This window comes from Contarinia nasturtii, unplaced genomic scaffold (assembly GCF_009176525.2).
Source record: "Contarinia nasturtii isolate CC-2019 unplaced genomic scaffold, AAFC_CNas_1.1 Cnas_scaffold_2490, whole genome shotgun sequence".
In the NCBI taxonomy this organism is placed as follows: domain Eukaryota; kingdom Metazoa; phylum Arthropoda; class Insecta; order Diptera; family Cecidomyiidae; genus Contarinia; species Contarinia nasturtii.
The window spans coordinates 1-15,280 of NW_022199811.1; the positions used below are offsets into that span (position 1 = coordinate 1).

The following is a 15,280-nucleotide window of genomic DNA, read 5'->3' on the forward strand; positions in this document are numbered from 1 at the left end:
TTCCTTCATACTAGTATCTTGAATCTGGGGACTATAAGACATGTTTTTTTGTGCCAAAAATGTTCCACCCAATATTCAGCTAAATAAAACGTCTGCTAACTTTTATTGAAATTTCTTCAAACTTTCAGAATGTTATTTTTTAACGCCAAATTTTCACACGACAGGCATGACTGCGACAGTGTATTCACATTTCTTTGGACTTTTATATGAAAAGCATCGAAAGTTATTTGTATCGCAAAACTTACATTTTTAAGAGTTTTCAAGAATATACATTTCAGACCTTTTTCAGTATTGCTATAACCTGAAAAATATTGTCAAAACTTGAAAATTAGAAATTATCCGTTTTGAGTGGAAATAATTACGATTCGAGTGGAAAAAATTCAAACCGAGTGGAAATTATCTGATCCGAGTGGAAAAAATCGAGTGGAAAAAATTCGATTCGAGTGGATATAATCCAACTCGAGTGAATTTTCTACCCAATCGAGTGGAAAATATCCAACTCGAGTGGAAATTATTCGATTCGAGTGGAAAAGATCGAGTGGAAAAAATCTTATTCGTGTGGAAAAAATCTTATTCGAGTGGAAAATATCCGAGTCGAGTGAGAAAAAATCTAATTCGAGTGGAAATTATCTGATTCGAGTGGACGATGAACCAAATCGAGTGGAAAAAGATTTTAACCCGGTTTTTGTTTGAAGTGTATAGCCAAATGTCGCTTGAGATTACCTTTGTGAAGACATTTTTTTCCGCAAACACCACATTTGAATCGTTTTTCGCCAGTGTGATGGACTTGCATGTGCTGCTTCAATTGGCTTTTGCGAAAAAATTTGTATGGGCAAAGATAACAATCGTATCGTCGGCCTTTGCAATGATCCTCATGCGATTGTTTCTCGTTTTCATTGGCGAACCGTCGGCCACATTGTGCGCAATCAAATAGAAGTTCTTTAATGTGGGTGCGTGAATGAACGTTGAGACTAATTTTGTGTGCAAATGTTTTGGTACAAATGCGGCATCTGAATGGTCTCTCACCATTGTGGATTCGCATGTGTTTCTTAAGATTCACCAATCGAAAAGTGCTTTTCTTGCAAAAATGACACTGATATTGAGGATGCTTGCATTCGCTTTCGTGGTTGATTTTATCGATTTCATGTGCAAAACCTCGACGACACTTCGAACAACAAAATGGAAATTTTGGAGCATGAGTTCTCTTATGTCGATTGAAACTACTTTTGTCTGAAAAAGCCTTGCCACATATTTCACATGCGAACGGCTTTTCGCCGGTGTGGGTACGAATGTGCACTGTGAGACTTCCTTTTTGCGATGTCACATAATTGCAGAAAGTGAATTTGTGTTTTTTCCCATGCTTCACGGACGGCTTCTTTGAAGGTTTGGCCATTCTGTCATTTTTTGAACCTTTTGACTTCTTCCGTTTTGAACGACCTTCTTTGCGTTGTTTCTTATTTGAATTTCGTTTTGAAGCACTTGAGCTTTCACCAATCTGATCATCATTTGCCATTCCATTTCCATCCTTCGCCGTGTCGCTCTTCAATTCATCTTCGCTTTTGATTTCTTTATTCACATAATTCAGCTTGCTTTCCAAATCGATCTCACTATCGCTCTCGCTCTCTGACTTGATGACTCCATTCGGTGTTGCTTGGGGCGATGACGGTGTGTGTTGAATCAAATAAGCGCTATCGCTTGGTTCTTGTTTGACATCGACTTCTTCTTTGATTTTAATCGACGGTTTCTTTTGATTTCGCTTGCATTTATGCTTTTTGGACTTTCCACCCAACGTTCTACTGCTGCGATACGGATTCATTTTCATCCACTGCTAATACGATATGAAAGTGAAATGCAAAAAAATTGTGAATCAAAAATTATAATTTTCATTCGTTCTAATGGGATTTATTGGATTCTGTCAGATTTAATCGATAAATTGAAATCAATCAGTAGATACCAAACAACGCAATTAAGCTTAAAACATACACCGATATGCTGCATGCCTCTCACAACTGATTCACATACACATACAAGAGTGAATGTGTGTTGGGTGTTGCCAAGCGTCCATTATGTAGAAATGACGTCATGGAAAAATTCTGAGATAAATCTAGACGCCATTTCAAATAGAAATGGAGATAGAAAATCTAGGGGAGTCTCTCACTTTTCTCAAGCATGAATATTTCAAGATAAAATCGATATTATCGAATAAGTAAGATTTCAAACGATATTTTCAATAAAAGCCGATAAAAGCAGTTTAAAGCAATATTTGTCAATTTTTTATGGATATTTCAATGCCAACTTAACCTGCTATACCGACTTGTCATGTTGATGAAGTACTAGATTATGTTATTAAAATTTTCTGTCTATTTTTCTCAACAACTAAAAAAATACGATATATTTTATCAAAATATTTTATTCAAGTTCATTTACATTTTGTGGGATTGGTGTTCAAAATATTCGCGAATAGTTAATCAAAATGCTCTAGAAAATGCTAGTCAAAAAATATTATGAATAATATAACCTCACTTTATTATGTATAGCAATTCAATTGTGTAATTGAAACAATTGAAAATGTGTTTAACACATCATTGATTGTGGTTACATATTCGATACTGGAACATATCGAGACGTAAGTTACCTAATATATTTGTCATTTGGGTCCGGACTCTGAGCAGTGAGCACTCCTGAATTACATAGAACCGTTCTATAAAAAGAAACACATTACGAGCTTTATTCCAGTAAATATCTTGATAGAATGATTATATTCGATGTTTTGAAGCAGTTTGGTGGCTTAAGCACTAAGCAGTATAAATGTTCATTATTTAAACGTGATCAGTGATCAATTGAAGGTTGGTGTTGTGTCACTGTATCAACATCATTTGTTTACTCTCCGCTGTTTGCCAGCACCACATGCGGACATCAAATAAATATGAGAATAAACAATAAGACTTCAGTAATTTCAACAAGTATTGGATTTATTTTATTTTGTTCAATTAATACGGATACGGAAACATAGAGGTGAAGAGACATGAATTTTTCTTTTCGGTTTTTTCATTAAGTGTATTATTATTTTAGACTTCTACACTATTTTTATTTTCTTTAGATCCAAAAATGGTGTATTTTCTAATTTAATTAAATATTGAATTCAAAACAAAGTTTTCGAATAAGTTGGATGTGGATTTTTCTTAATTTAATGGATATTTTTTACTGCAGCAACATAATTGTTTGTGGATTCGCATAAAAGAATTTCAATTTTCTACGAACTGATCGTAGTTCATTACCGTTGCAATTATTTCTTCAAACCGTGTTCCTTCTTCAAGTGTTGATTAACTAGTCCAAATAGAGAAAAACGACCGTCACATAGTTTGCATGGAAACGGCCTTTCGCCAGTGTGATAATTTCGCATGTGACCTTGTACTTGTTGTGATTTATGCTTTAAAACTTTGCATAAATAACACTGAAAAAGGCGACGCTTGCAGCGTGCTTCGTGTGCAACCATATCGTCTTCTTTAGCGAAAGATTTATGGAATTTTGAGCAGTGGACCGGTTTTTGTTTGGAGTGTGTGGCCAAATGTTGCTTGAGATGACCTTTCTGAAGACATTTCTTTCCACAAACACCACATTTGAATCCTCTCTCACCAGTGTGATGGACTTGCATGTGCAGCTTCAAATGGCTTTTACGAAAACATTTGTATGGGCAAAGATAACAAACGTATCGCCGGCCTTTGCAATGATCCTCATGCGATTGTTTCTCATTTTCATCGGCGAATCGTCGGCCACATTGTGCGCAATTAAATGGAAGTTGTTTGGTGTGAGTGCGTGAATGAACGTTGAGACTAATTTTGTGTGCAAATGTTTTGGTACAAATACGGCATCTGAATGGTCTCTGACCATTGTGGATTCGCATGTGTTCCTTAAGATATAACAATCGAGAAGTGCTTTTCTTGCATAAATGACACTGATATTGAGGATGCTTGCATTCACTTTCGTGGTTAATTCTATCGATTTCATGTGCAAAGCCTCGACGACACTTCGAACAACAAAATGGCAGTTCTGGAGCATGAGTTTTCTTATGAAGAATCAAAACATCCTTTCGTGCAAAAGCCTTGCCACATATTTCACATGCGAATGGCTTTTCGCCTGTGTGAGTACGAATGTGCAATGTGAGATGTCCTTTTTTCGATGTCACATAATTACAAAAAGTGCATTTGTGTTTCTTTTCATGCTTCGAAGTCGACTTCTCTGAAGATTTGGCCATTCGATCATTCTTGACGCCGTTTGAGTCCTTTCGTTTTGCTTGACGTTTTTTGTTCTGATCGCCTTTCGAATTTGGTCTCAAACTGCTTGAACTTTCCCCAATCCGATCAACGTTTACCATTCCATTTCCATCCTTTGTCGGGTCACACATTTTCTTCAAACATTCGTCTTCGCTTTTGACCTCTTTCTTCATATAACTCGGCTTACTTTCCAATTCTAGCTCACTATCACTCTCGCTTTCCGACTTGATGGTTGCATTCGTCGCAATTTGAGGTGATGATGGCCTCTCCTGAATCAAATAGGCACCGTCACTTGGCTCTTGTTTTATTTCTTGTTTGATTTCAATCTGCGATTCCTTTGGCTTCCTCTTGGATTTATGTTTTTTGGCCTTTCCACCCAAAGTTCCTTTCTTTCGATACGGATTCATTGTGACTCGATACTAATATAAGATGGAAACAAAATTGCAATGAATTTAGTAGATCTAAAAGTATAATTTTGTATAAATATCATTTGTTTTCTAATGGGATTTATTGCATTTTGTAAAATTAGCTTGATAAATTAAAATCAATCTGTAGATACTAAACAAGGCAAATGTGTAAATATAATCCATTTTTCTGAACATATCCTCAACAATTATTCTGAAAACATACACTGATAGGATCACATACACAAACAAGAGTGAATATGTGTTGGGAGTTTCAAAGCGTCCATCATGTATGAATGACGTCATGGAAAATTTCGGAGAAAAATCTAGACGCCATTGGCAATAGTGCAGATACAATTGTTCAACCAAAAAATGTCTATCAAAAAGAAACTAACGAGAAAGGAATGAGAATTCCCAGAATTTTAAAATGAAATGCAATTAAATATTCAATTGTGTAATTTTTTTGACAAATATCCCAACAACTTTTTCCATGACATTTATTCCCATGCACAGATTGTGTAATTGAATATTTTGTATGTAATTGTGTTCTATGTCTCTTGAGTTTTTGCTATCTAAATGCTCTGAATTAATTAAATATTTGGTGAATAAAGAGCAACGTTAATTTTATTTCCAAAACTTACCTTCGAATTGATTTGTGCAAAAATGTGTGCGTTTGTATTCTGATTGCAGAACAAAAGATGTGTGCTTCTTCCTCTAGTGTCCGACTGCGTATGACTCACACCATGAATAAGCTTAATGTTCGCTTTCCCTCGTATATATTACGTGTGCAACATTGCTTGTGTTAGGATTGGCGTGTGTGTATTTGACACGGCACACCGAAGTTGGCTGCAATGATTCATCATTAGAAAATACCATAGCTACACTACGCCACTATATGTTATAAAATCTTGTACGATCATATTTCTCTATTTCATATTTTTATTTATTTTTGATACTCTCTCTCTCTCCTTCTCTTACTTTCTTCATATTTCTTTCTTTCTTTCACTGAATCCTTTCTACTACTCTGCATTCCGTTGTAAAGTTTTATGTAGAAATGTTGGTTTTTGTTGCTATACTATGGTGCATTTGTTGAATTAGTATGTGTTAGCTCGAATTTTTAAAATTTCCAACATTTGGCTTTAGAAGTGAAAGACATCTTTTTCACAGAAAAAGCCTTTCTTGTCAGTTTTCATTTGATCACCAGAATATTATTCATGAAAAGGTGTCCATCAAAATCAATAATTAAGTGTGAAAAGAACACACTCCATGGAATGAACGATGTGAATGATTTAATTGAAAATAATGATGAGAGCGCAATTACAAAGGAATTTAAACAAAAGATCAATAATCAAAAACTTCAAGACATTCAAGGTGCTTCAAATCATTCTTTTATCATTCCAAAATGTGAAGAGTTGCAATTTGACGTTAAATTTACCTTTACTGATTATTATCATTCCTTCAAAGAATGAGCGAAATTCGCAGAAATGTGTGTGTGCTGGATTTGTGCACACTAAAGACACAATAGCGTGTATTTTGTGCACAGAATATGCACACACACATTTTTGGGTGAAAATGCATTACATTTGGTTTATTGGGCGATCTCCAGCTCCGCACATTTAACTTTACAAACTGAATTAAATTGTATCACATCGTAAAAGTGAAGAAACAGATAAAGGTGTTCATGATTCATACGAAATGGATTTATTTATTTGTTTTTTTGAGGACAATATAAATGAATATTTTATGCGTAGGAGATTAGAAGTATATTTTTACGATCCACAATAACGAAAAATGGATTGTTTTAAAATGAAAAAAATATGACAAATAGTATTGCAATCATTTCTTCAAACTGTGAACCACTTTCATGTGTCGATTAGCTCCTCCAAGCATTGGGAATTGACTACCACATAGTTTGCATGAAAATGGCTTTTCGCCGATGTGGTAGTTTCGCATGTGACCTTGTAATTGTGATGATTCATGCTTTAAAACTTTGCATAAATAACACTGATACAGGCGACACTTGCAGCGATCTTTGTGAACAATCATATCGTCTTCTTTTGCAAATGGTTTAAGGCATTCGGGGCAATGGACCGATTTTTGTTTGGAATGTATAGCCAAATGTTGCTTGAGATTACCTTTGTGAAGACATTTCTTTCCGCAAACACCACATTTGAATCGTTTCTCGCCAGTGTGATGGATTTGCAAGTGCAGCTTCAATTGGCTTTTGCGAAAAAATTTATATGGGCAAAGATAACAATCGTATCGTCGGCCTTTGCAATGATCCTCATGAGATTGTTTTTCATTTTCATCGGCGAATCGTCGACCACATTGTGCGCAATCAAATGGAAGTTGTTTGGTGTGGGTGCGTGAATGAGCGATGATATGAGATTTGTGTGCAAATTTTTCGGCACAAACATGGCATCTGAATGGTCTCTCACCATTGTGGATTCGCATATGTTGCTTCAGATTGTGTAAATGTTGAGTGGTTTTCTTGCAAAGATGACATGCATATTGAGGATGTTTGCATTCACTTTCGTGGTTGATTTTATCGATTTCATGTGCAAAACCCTGACGACACTTTGAACAACAAAATGGATGTTTTGGTGCATGCGTTCTCTTATGACGAATCAAATTTTGCTTTTGTGTAAAAACCTTGGCACATATTTCACATGCGAACGGCTTTTCGCCGGTGTGCGTACGAATGTGCACTGTGAGACTTCCTTTTTGCGATGCAACATAATTACAGAAATTACATTTGTGTTGTTTCTTCTGATGCTTCGAAATCGACTTCTTTGGACTTTTGGTCATTCGGTCATTCTTTGCGCCTTTTGACTTCTTCCGTTTTGCTTCACGTTTTTTGTTCTTATCGCCATTCGAATTTGGCGTTGAACTGCTTGAAATTTCCCCAATCCGATCATCGTTTGCCATTCCATTTCCATACTTTGGGGGGTCACAAGCTTTTTTCAAACACTCATCCTCGCTTTTGATCTCTTTCTTCAAATAACTCGGCTTACTTTCCAAGTCTAGCTCACTATCGCTCTCGCTTTCCGATTTCATGGTTACATTCGTCGCAATTTGAGGTGATGATGGCGTTTCCTGAATCAAATAAGCACCGTCCATTGGCTCTTGTTTTATTTCTTGTTTGATTTCAATTTGCAATTCCTTTTGCTTTTGCTTGTATTTGTGCTTTTTGGCCTTTCCACCCAAAGTTCCTTTGTTTCGACACGGATTCATTTTGGATCGGTGCTGCTATGGAAGGAAAACAAAATTGCGGAAATGTTATAACTCTAAATGTAACTTCTATTAAAATCTATTTCGACTCTTAAAATCCTCTTTATGTTCAAGTTAAATTCAATACTAAATGTATACTTAAAAATGTCAAGTGTTCAAATATATTCCACGTGCTGAACATAACCTCAACTAAAATGCATAAACCATACACCAATAAGCTTTATGTGTATGGCTCACATGTACACAGGAAATACAATACAAGGATATCGGCACGAATGTGTGTTGAATGTCGCAAGTCGTCTATCATAAAATGACGTCATGGAAAATTCCAGAGAAAAACGCAAACTGTCAAGAGAGCAAAAATGCCTGAACTAACTGAATCAACTAACAAAATATAGTGAAAATTCTCAGAACTACAAAATGCTTGCATTTAGATATTTAACTGTGAATCTTTTTTCTGTGTTAACCTATTGTAGTTTTTTTTTTCAGAAATCTATTCCCTAATAAACATTTTGCGCAAATTTATTTTCTCCATTGAATTTTTTTGCAGTTTTTTTCCGAATTTCTCAAATTGTGCCTATTGCAATGTTAAATTGTATTTTTCCCATAACTCACCTTCTAATTAACTTGTGCCGGAATTTAAAACTTATGAGCTCATTGTTCAGAGCAAAAGACGTGTGCTGCTTCTTCTAATGGCTGCCTATTTATGACTCACAAATGTTCTCACTCCATAGTCTGTGCAATGAATCAACACAATTTGATCATTCGCTCGACATGTATGCAATTTCGCTTGTGTTAGTTTGCCAATTTGACATGACAGAATGAAGTTGTTCGTAAATTGAATCTCATTTAAATTTAATTCAAACAGGAACAATACGCATGATTTTTTATTATTATTTTATGGGGTTTAAATAGGCAAAAGTTGCGAATTGTTTAATGCATTGCTGGTGTATTGAATGAAGTATTCAGTTTGGCAAGAAAGAAAAATGACAAGTAATGAACAAGTGATTGTAAATTTACTTCCTCAGTAGTATCAATTAAAATCGTTAACGATAAGTACCACCTTTTACATTTTAAAGTATCAAATGTATTTATTGATGGGGGCTTGAAAAGTGAGACTTAAAATGTAAATAGTTTTTGATGCAATCTAGTTGTCAACCGTCTAATGAACGGCCTAATATGTTTGTATGCAGAAATTTCTAATCGTTGAAGTTCACATAACATTGTTTAGCGTCATCATCCAGTAGTGAATTGTTCGAGTTGATATGTTTGCCATAGCGTGCAATTTTCTGGCATTGGTTGATATTTATTGGTGTTTTGCAAAATAAATGTGCATCGCCTTAAATCGGAGAATTCTGTAAACGATCTTTCCGTTTTCTATTGTGTAAATGTACGTTGTTGTGCGTGTGCTCACTTCTTCACCTATACCCCTCTTTCCACCCATCTCCTCTTTCTACCCCTCTCTCTATCATCATCTCTATCTTTTACTGAAGAGAGTGAATCTCCCTTCCCTCCATTTGTTGCCTCATCCGCAACTCACGCTTCAAATGAGCATTTAATCCATTTTTCATTTTCAATGCACCTGTTTTAATGCTTTATATATTCATCCGTATTTTTCGTTGCTATGCAATTTAATGAATTTCGCCAGAGTTTATGTGAATTCTTTCGAAGATGCATTCCTCACCGACTACAATTTAATATATTATCATTGCATTCAGTCGGCAACCAGCCACACTTAAATTCATTCTAATGATGATGAAATATGCATTCATTTTTCACGTTATTCTTCTGATGATGGCCAGAATAATAAAATAGAATCCAATGTCCGGCATCAAATCCAACCAGTTGTATGTGCGTTTTAAATGAAACCAAATTGTATTTAATTCGCTTTGCGGACGAACTTCAATTATTTGGCCAGCTTTAGTTTATAATCTTCACGATACTCACAGCACTGTACACGATGTTAAAACGAAAAACGTGATGCATCTAAATTATGTAATATGCATTTACATACTTCATGCCATTGCTCAGGTGGTTTTATTCAAACATATTATTTGACACAACGTACACATCCTAAGCCAAAATATTGATTAGAACAGATTTCATTTGTGAAAATTTCCGGTCGGAATACGAAATATGCTCGAAACATACATTTCAACTTAGTTAATATGGTGTTTTTTTTGTGCAGAAAATCTTGCTCTAAGCACACACTATATGATTGTAATTTAACACGTTTTGCTTCTGCTTCGGTGAAATTTTTCGACATTACTTCGACTTTTACATGAATTACATTGAACAAAACTATTTGTTCGAGTAAATTTCATTTTGTTTTTTATGCTGGCCTAATTCTTTTTTGGTTTGATGATCCAAACATAGAAAAAATGCTGGTTGGGGAAAAATATTCGACTTTCAGGCGAATTTTTAATGAGAAACGATGGGTTTTTAATTTGGATTGAAGAAAAGCGAGAAAAATTACGAATACTCAGCAAAAAATTGAGGTGCCGTGGTAAAAGTGTAAGAAATGAAGAAACAAATAATTCTTTTCTCTGTTTACAATGACAAAACAGTCGTTACGATTTAACTTAAAGTCTCAATTGTTTGCTTCGCTCATATAAATTCATTGTTTTTCCTGCTGTCGCTTTGTGAGTGATTTCGGTCATTCTTTCATACATCACAGGGTGGGCCAACGGTCTCTGAAATACATGGAATGGGTGAAGGTTGGAGGATAGATAGAAGAGGAATGGATTGAGGGATGTGATAACGGAGAACCCTCCTTGAATCCCAACATGAATCATTTGAGTTAATCCCCCCTTACGTGTGCCGTAGCAAAAGTATGAAAGGACCTGTTCAGCTTTTTCTCTCGCGATGGTCCCCATTTAACTTACCTAGACAGGTGAACTCTTTTTCGAAAAAAGTGGACAATTTCAGTGAAAACAGAAGCATACAAAATATTGAATGAAATCAAATTTTTACCATAATGAAATATTTGTCGATGAGTATTGCTGCAAACTGCCTGCAGGTGATTTCCTCGCCAAAACTTACCAGACGCGCCTAACTTTCCATTGAAAACCAATTTAAATTCGAATTCTACTCGACGAAACACTGAATCCAAATAGAAAGCGAACAAATTTCATTTGGGAAATCAAATTGATTTTATTGTCAAACAGTATCGAATAGTTAAGTTGATTTATTTGTATGCAAAATGGGTTTTGTGAGTTGTACAATATATATTATATATGTATATTGCGTACGTGCATTTTCTTCATTCGTACGCTGTGATAAATATTGGGTATTGTATAAATCAAACAAACGTTAAATCTATGATGCTAAATCTGTGCCTTATTATAAATACTTAGCTACACATTCGTTTCCTTAAGCTTTTTAAACATGAATTTTTTTTGTTGTTCTTGTGATTTTTATTCGTTTCTCAATTTTTTTTTTGTCTTGTGTAATTTTTTTCTTTTTTTCTTTTTCTTTCAATATTGATTGAACAATCCGATTGAATATGGCTTTTTTGTTGGTCTGCGATGAGCCAAGCAAAAAACTAAACAAACAAATGCAGATGAAAAATGGCCCCGAAGCGTAAAATGATCGGCAAAGATTAGCAGCAGCAGCAACGGAATTCAGTTGCAAACAGCATTCGTGTCTCATTCGAATTGATTACGGATTGGTTCACGATTGACCTGCAAACAAAAAATGGAGACGATGAATTGAGTTGTAAGATAATAGTTTTGTTTTCAATCAAAAAGTTTTTGCAGAGCTAAATGGGAAGAAAATAAGATGCACCAAAAATGCACCGACAAACACATGTCAAATGCTGAATTTTCAAATAAAACACGATCATTTTATGAGAGATGGGAGTGTAGGAAGACGGAAAAGGCACCGGAATGAAAGTTGCTAATTAAAAATTCTTCTTCGATAATAAATTGGAAAGCGAGAATAAAATGAAACGAACGAAAAGTTTGGAGGTGGAGCGCAAGTTTTTAATTTAAGTTTTGCACGTTTATTCGCGGAAGAAAAACATGGTTTTTTTCTCACAATCTCTGATTTTCTTTCTTTTTAGAATTTTTGTCAGACTATGCCGTATTTTGAACTTTCTCATTTTCATTTGGCATCAAAAAAATTCAACGTTTCCCTTCAAATAATCGTTTGTCCGTAGAAAAATCTTTCCATCTCCTTTGAGCAGAAATATTGACAAGGTCGCCCGAGTTTTTAACCCGATATTGTTGATATTACTGAAAGCCATTCACCGAAGGGGAAACATTATTTTCCGTGAAAAGCTTTCCAACGAACTTGCACTTGTAACAGGCGCTCATACCGGTGCTCGTCTCCCATTGTGGAGAAGAAAAAAAAAAACGATGCCGAATCTTAAAATCGATAACTGACTACATTATAACAAAGCAACATTCAAGTGGATTGAATGAAAAAGAAAGCTCGACGATGGAAAACATGATTCTGATGGAAAAACATATGACTTTTTGTTTCGCACCAAAGGCATTTCGCTCGGAAACTGCATGGAGAATGTGTTTCGTGGAAAATTGACTTTACTCGCAAACTAGCTGAGTTTGAATTGCTTTTTTTACTCATTTTCTTCCGTAATCCAACTGCCATACAAAATTGATGACAACATGTTTTTTTTTGCTTACATTTGTTGCAGAAATAAAAAAAAACTTTTTCAAAAGAAATTGAACTTTTAATATCGGTGCAAATTTTCACGCCGATAAAAAGCTTGCAATCCGCTTTTCGGTAGAATGCAAGTTTCGGCAATGTTAATTATTTGTTGTTTATCCTTATATGTGGGTTTGGCATTTTCGTCAGTTCGTTGCTACATCACTAATTATCACCGTTTAAAACTATCATTTATTCAGTTTGTTTTGGTGTCAAAATCCTTTTGACTCGATGCTTCATCCGGGTTTGCCGGTTCCATCGCGAGAGAACGGGTGGCGAAAGCATATAAATCAATGAGTTCGTTGGACGGGAATGTTCATTTTGAAGACGTGTGCGCGTAAAATGTGAATAGGCAAAGAAATGTGTAGAGTGTTTCGCATACTGTACACCAATTTGTTATCTGAGCGGTAATGGCAGTATAGCAACCGTGAATGAATAGAGGTCAAACGAAGTTGCTGCATTTCGAAAATAAGGCGCATTGAATTGAAAATAGCGCGCGTTCAACGAAAATTGATGCAATAAATCAACACATATACAATGTGTATGCTTGAGTTTCAGGAATTAATTCACCGTGGCAATGGATTGTATGTGTGTATATACCACGACCGAAGCGTAGAGGTTGTTTGCGTAATTAAAATTGAAGCGCATTTTCAGCATTGCACGATAAAAGAGCAAGGAGACATAGTAAATGGAAGCAAAAGACAAATTGATTGAACGAATTTTGTGAATGTTTTTGAATGCTATTCAAATAATGTGGACGTTGCAGTTTTCACGAGGCTGATGAAGGAATTCACATCATTCTTCATCGAAACAAGCATTTTGCTGGCAGGCCGTAAAACGCAGTAAATGAAGTGAATTAAGACGAGAGAGATGAGAGAAGGGGGGAAGGGTAGAGTTAGGAGAAAGAATGAGGCGAATGAAGGAAAGGGGAGGAAGGGGAAGGAAAGAGGTTTATACTAAAAAAAGTGTGTGAATTACTGCGAAGAGAGAAAATCTCGCGGTAAATATACTCACTTCAAAATTTTTGATGGTTTCACTGACTTTCGATGCGACTGAGTTAAGTGTATAAACTGATGTATAGTTGAGATTATTGATGGCATTAAGACCGCCATTGCGACCAAATGATCCAAGTTCTTGTGCTAAATTCCGACTGTTATGTTTGACTCGAATGGGTTTAACTGGATGATTGACGGATTGTTGTTCATGTGCTTCGGCGGCCAATATTTTAATACGATCTTCATCTTCGCGCCGGCATCGATTTAATTCAATGATTTTATGTTCAAGTTGAACAACTTCCTCCTTCAATTCCGAATTATTCAATTCGCTCGTCATCAGATCCTTTTTGCACTTGTCCAATTTGGCTTTCATTAAATTCATTTGGGTGCGATGTAACTGCTCCAAATCGTTGTACATATTCGATGTCATTCTCATTTCTTCTTCATACGTTTCGATTTTGGTGCGTGATTTTTTTCGCTCTTTTTCAAGCGTATCCACGTACGTTTTCAATTTTTCATATTCGGTGGTCAAACTATGAAAATCACTTTGCAATGATTTATATTTGTCAGCCTCATCGCGACTAATGCGGTTCAATTTGGTGAGCCGTCTCTTTAGCATATTTTCTTCATCTTCAAGTTGTGCAATTCGCTCTTGGGCATAGTGTGCATCGCTGTTCAATCGTTTTTCCAATTGATTGATTTTCGATCGTAACAATGTATTATCGTCTTGGCTTCGATTTAATTTATCTTTATATTCACGTTCCATTTGTGCCCATAAATTGTCGGCACGTTCAAGTGTTTCATTGTATGCCCGATTTATTTCGGCTATTGTATCAGTAAGATGTTGTTCGCGACGCACCAATTCAATGAATTTATCACCATCCGGACAAATGTGCTCTTTATTGCACAAACAACCCGTTGACAATCGTCCGGTCGTTTCGTATTCGGATGCTTCACCGTGTACCATCATTGTTTCTTGATCGGTTAATGCACGCGGTTGACATTGTTGCATTTTCCATGCATGATACAATAAAATTGCCGGCATAAATGAACTTATCAATTGTAATTTGTGATGAACATCATTGCGATCGGCGTCAAGCATTAACATTTGGTCATTTAATTGATTTAATGATTCTTGCAAACATTCCGCGTTCGCTTGTGCCGTTTCGCATGACATTTCCAATTCGGAATTACGTTGCGTTAACATTTCCAAATCGACTTCGAGCCGCTGCAATTGCAAACGTGTATCGTTTTCAACCTCTTCCAATTCACAACGTTCTTCGTCCAATTGACGATTGACTGTTTCGAGCTTTTCGACACGTTGTTTCAGCAATTTTACTTGAGCATCCAATTGAATTTCGTTCTGTAAACGAGCGGCCAATCGACGTAATTGCACATCACCGCTACTTTCGTAAATTGCCACCTTATTTTCAAGCAATTCCAAACGATCGCGATAGTATTGTAATCGTGTTTCGTCAAGCTTTGATAGTGGACTCAATACACCGATGTCCAATGACGGTGAATTCATATTCGTACATTCTTCAATTTTCTTTCGGAATTTATTCAATTTCTGAATTTCGGCACAGAGATCACTATTGTTACAGCCAGTTGTTGGCGTTTCGTCGGATGGTGGAAAATCATCGAAATTCGTTTGTGTACCTTGATTATCCATTATTGGAAGCGTTGAATCACCATCGAATACACCACT

The 15,280-nt window shown here is 35.8% G+C and overlaps 4 protein-coding genes across 4 annotated transcripts; all 4 read right to left on the reverse strand.

Moving 5' to 3' along the window:
• Nucleotides 1-245: 245 nt before the first annotated feature.
• On the reverse strand, nt 246-1,816 carry LOC116348529 (zinc finger protein OZF-like; the record flags this gene model as incomplete). The annotated part of the gene is made up of 2 exons (XM_031779556.1): nt 724-1,816; nt 246-301 (listed from the first exon to the last, which is right to left on the reverse strand). Coding segments are annotated over exons 1-2 (1,149 nt in total), but the record flags the coding sequence as incomplete, so codon positions are not given.
• A 1,470-nt stretch (nt 1,817-3,286) lies between these two features.
• Nucleotides 3,287-5,392, reverse strand: LOC116348542 (zinc finger protein 544-like). The gene is made up of 2 exons (XM_031779571.1): nt 5,320-5,392; nt 3,287-4,693 (listed from the first exon to the last, which is right to left on the reverse strand). Exon 2 carries the CDS (start codon nt 4,679-4,681, stop codon nt 3,287-3,289), a length of 1,395 nt encoding a protein of 464 aa, XP_031635431.1. The 5' UTR covers nt 4,682-4,693; nt 5,320-5,392.
• Nucleotides 5,393-6,514: 1,122 nt separating this feature from the next.
• On the reverse strand, nt 6,515-7,912 carry LOC116348544 (zinc finger protein OZF-like). The gene has a single exon (XM_031779572.1). The coding sequence runs from the start codon at nt 7,910-7,912 to the stop codon at nt 6,515-6,517; it is 1,398 nt and encodes a 465-aa protein (XP_031635432.1).
• Nucleotides 7,913-11,037: 3,125 nt separating this feature from the next.
• On the reverse strand, nt 11,038-15,274 carry LOC116348532 (paramyosin-like). The gene is made up of 2 exons (XM_031779559.1): nt 13,592-15,274; nt 11,038-11,592 (listed from the first exon to the last, which is right to left on the reverse strand). Exons 1-2 carry the CDS (start codon nt 15,242-15,244, stop codon nt 11,557-11,559), a joined length of 1,689 nt encoding a protein of 562 aa, XP_031635419.1. The 5' UTR covers nt 15,245-15,274; the 3' UTR covers nt 11,038-11,556.
• Nucleotides 15,275-15,280: the final 6 nt, after the last annotated feature.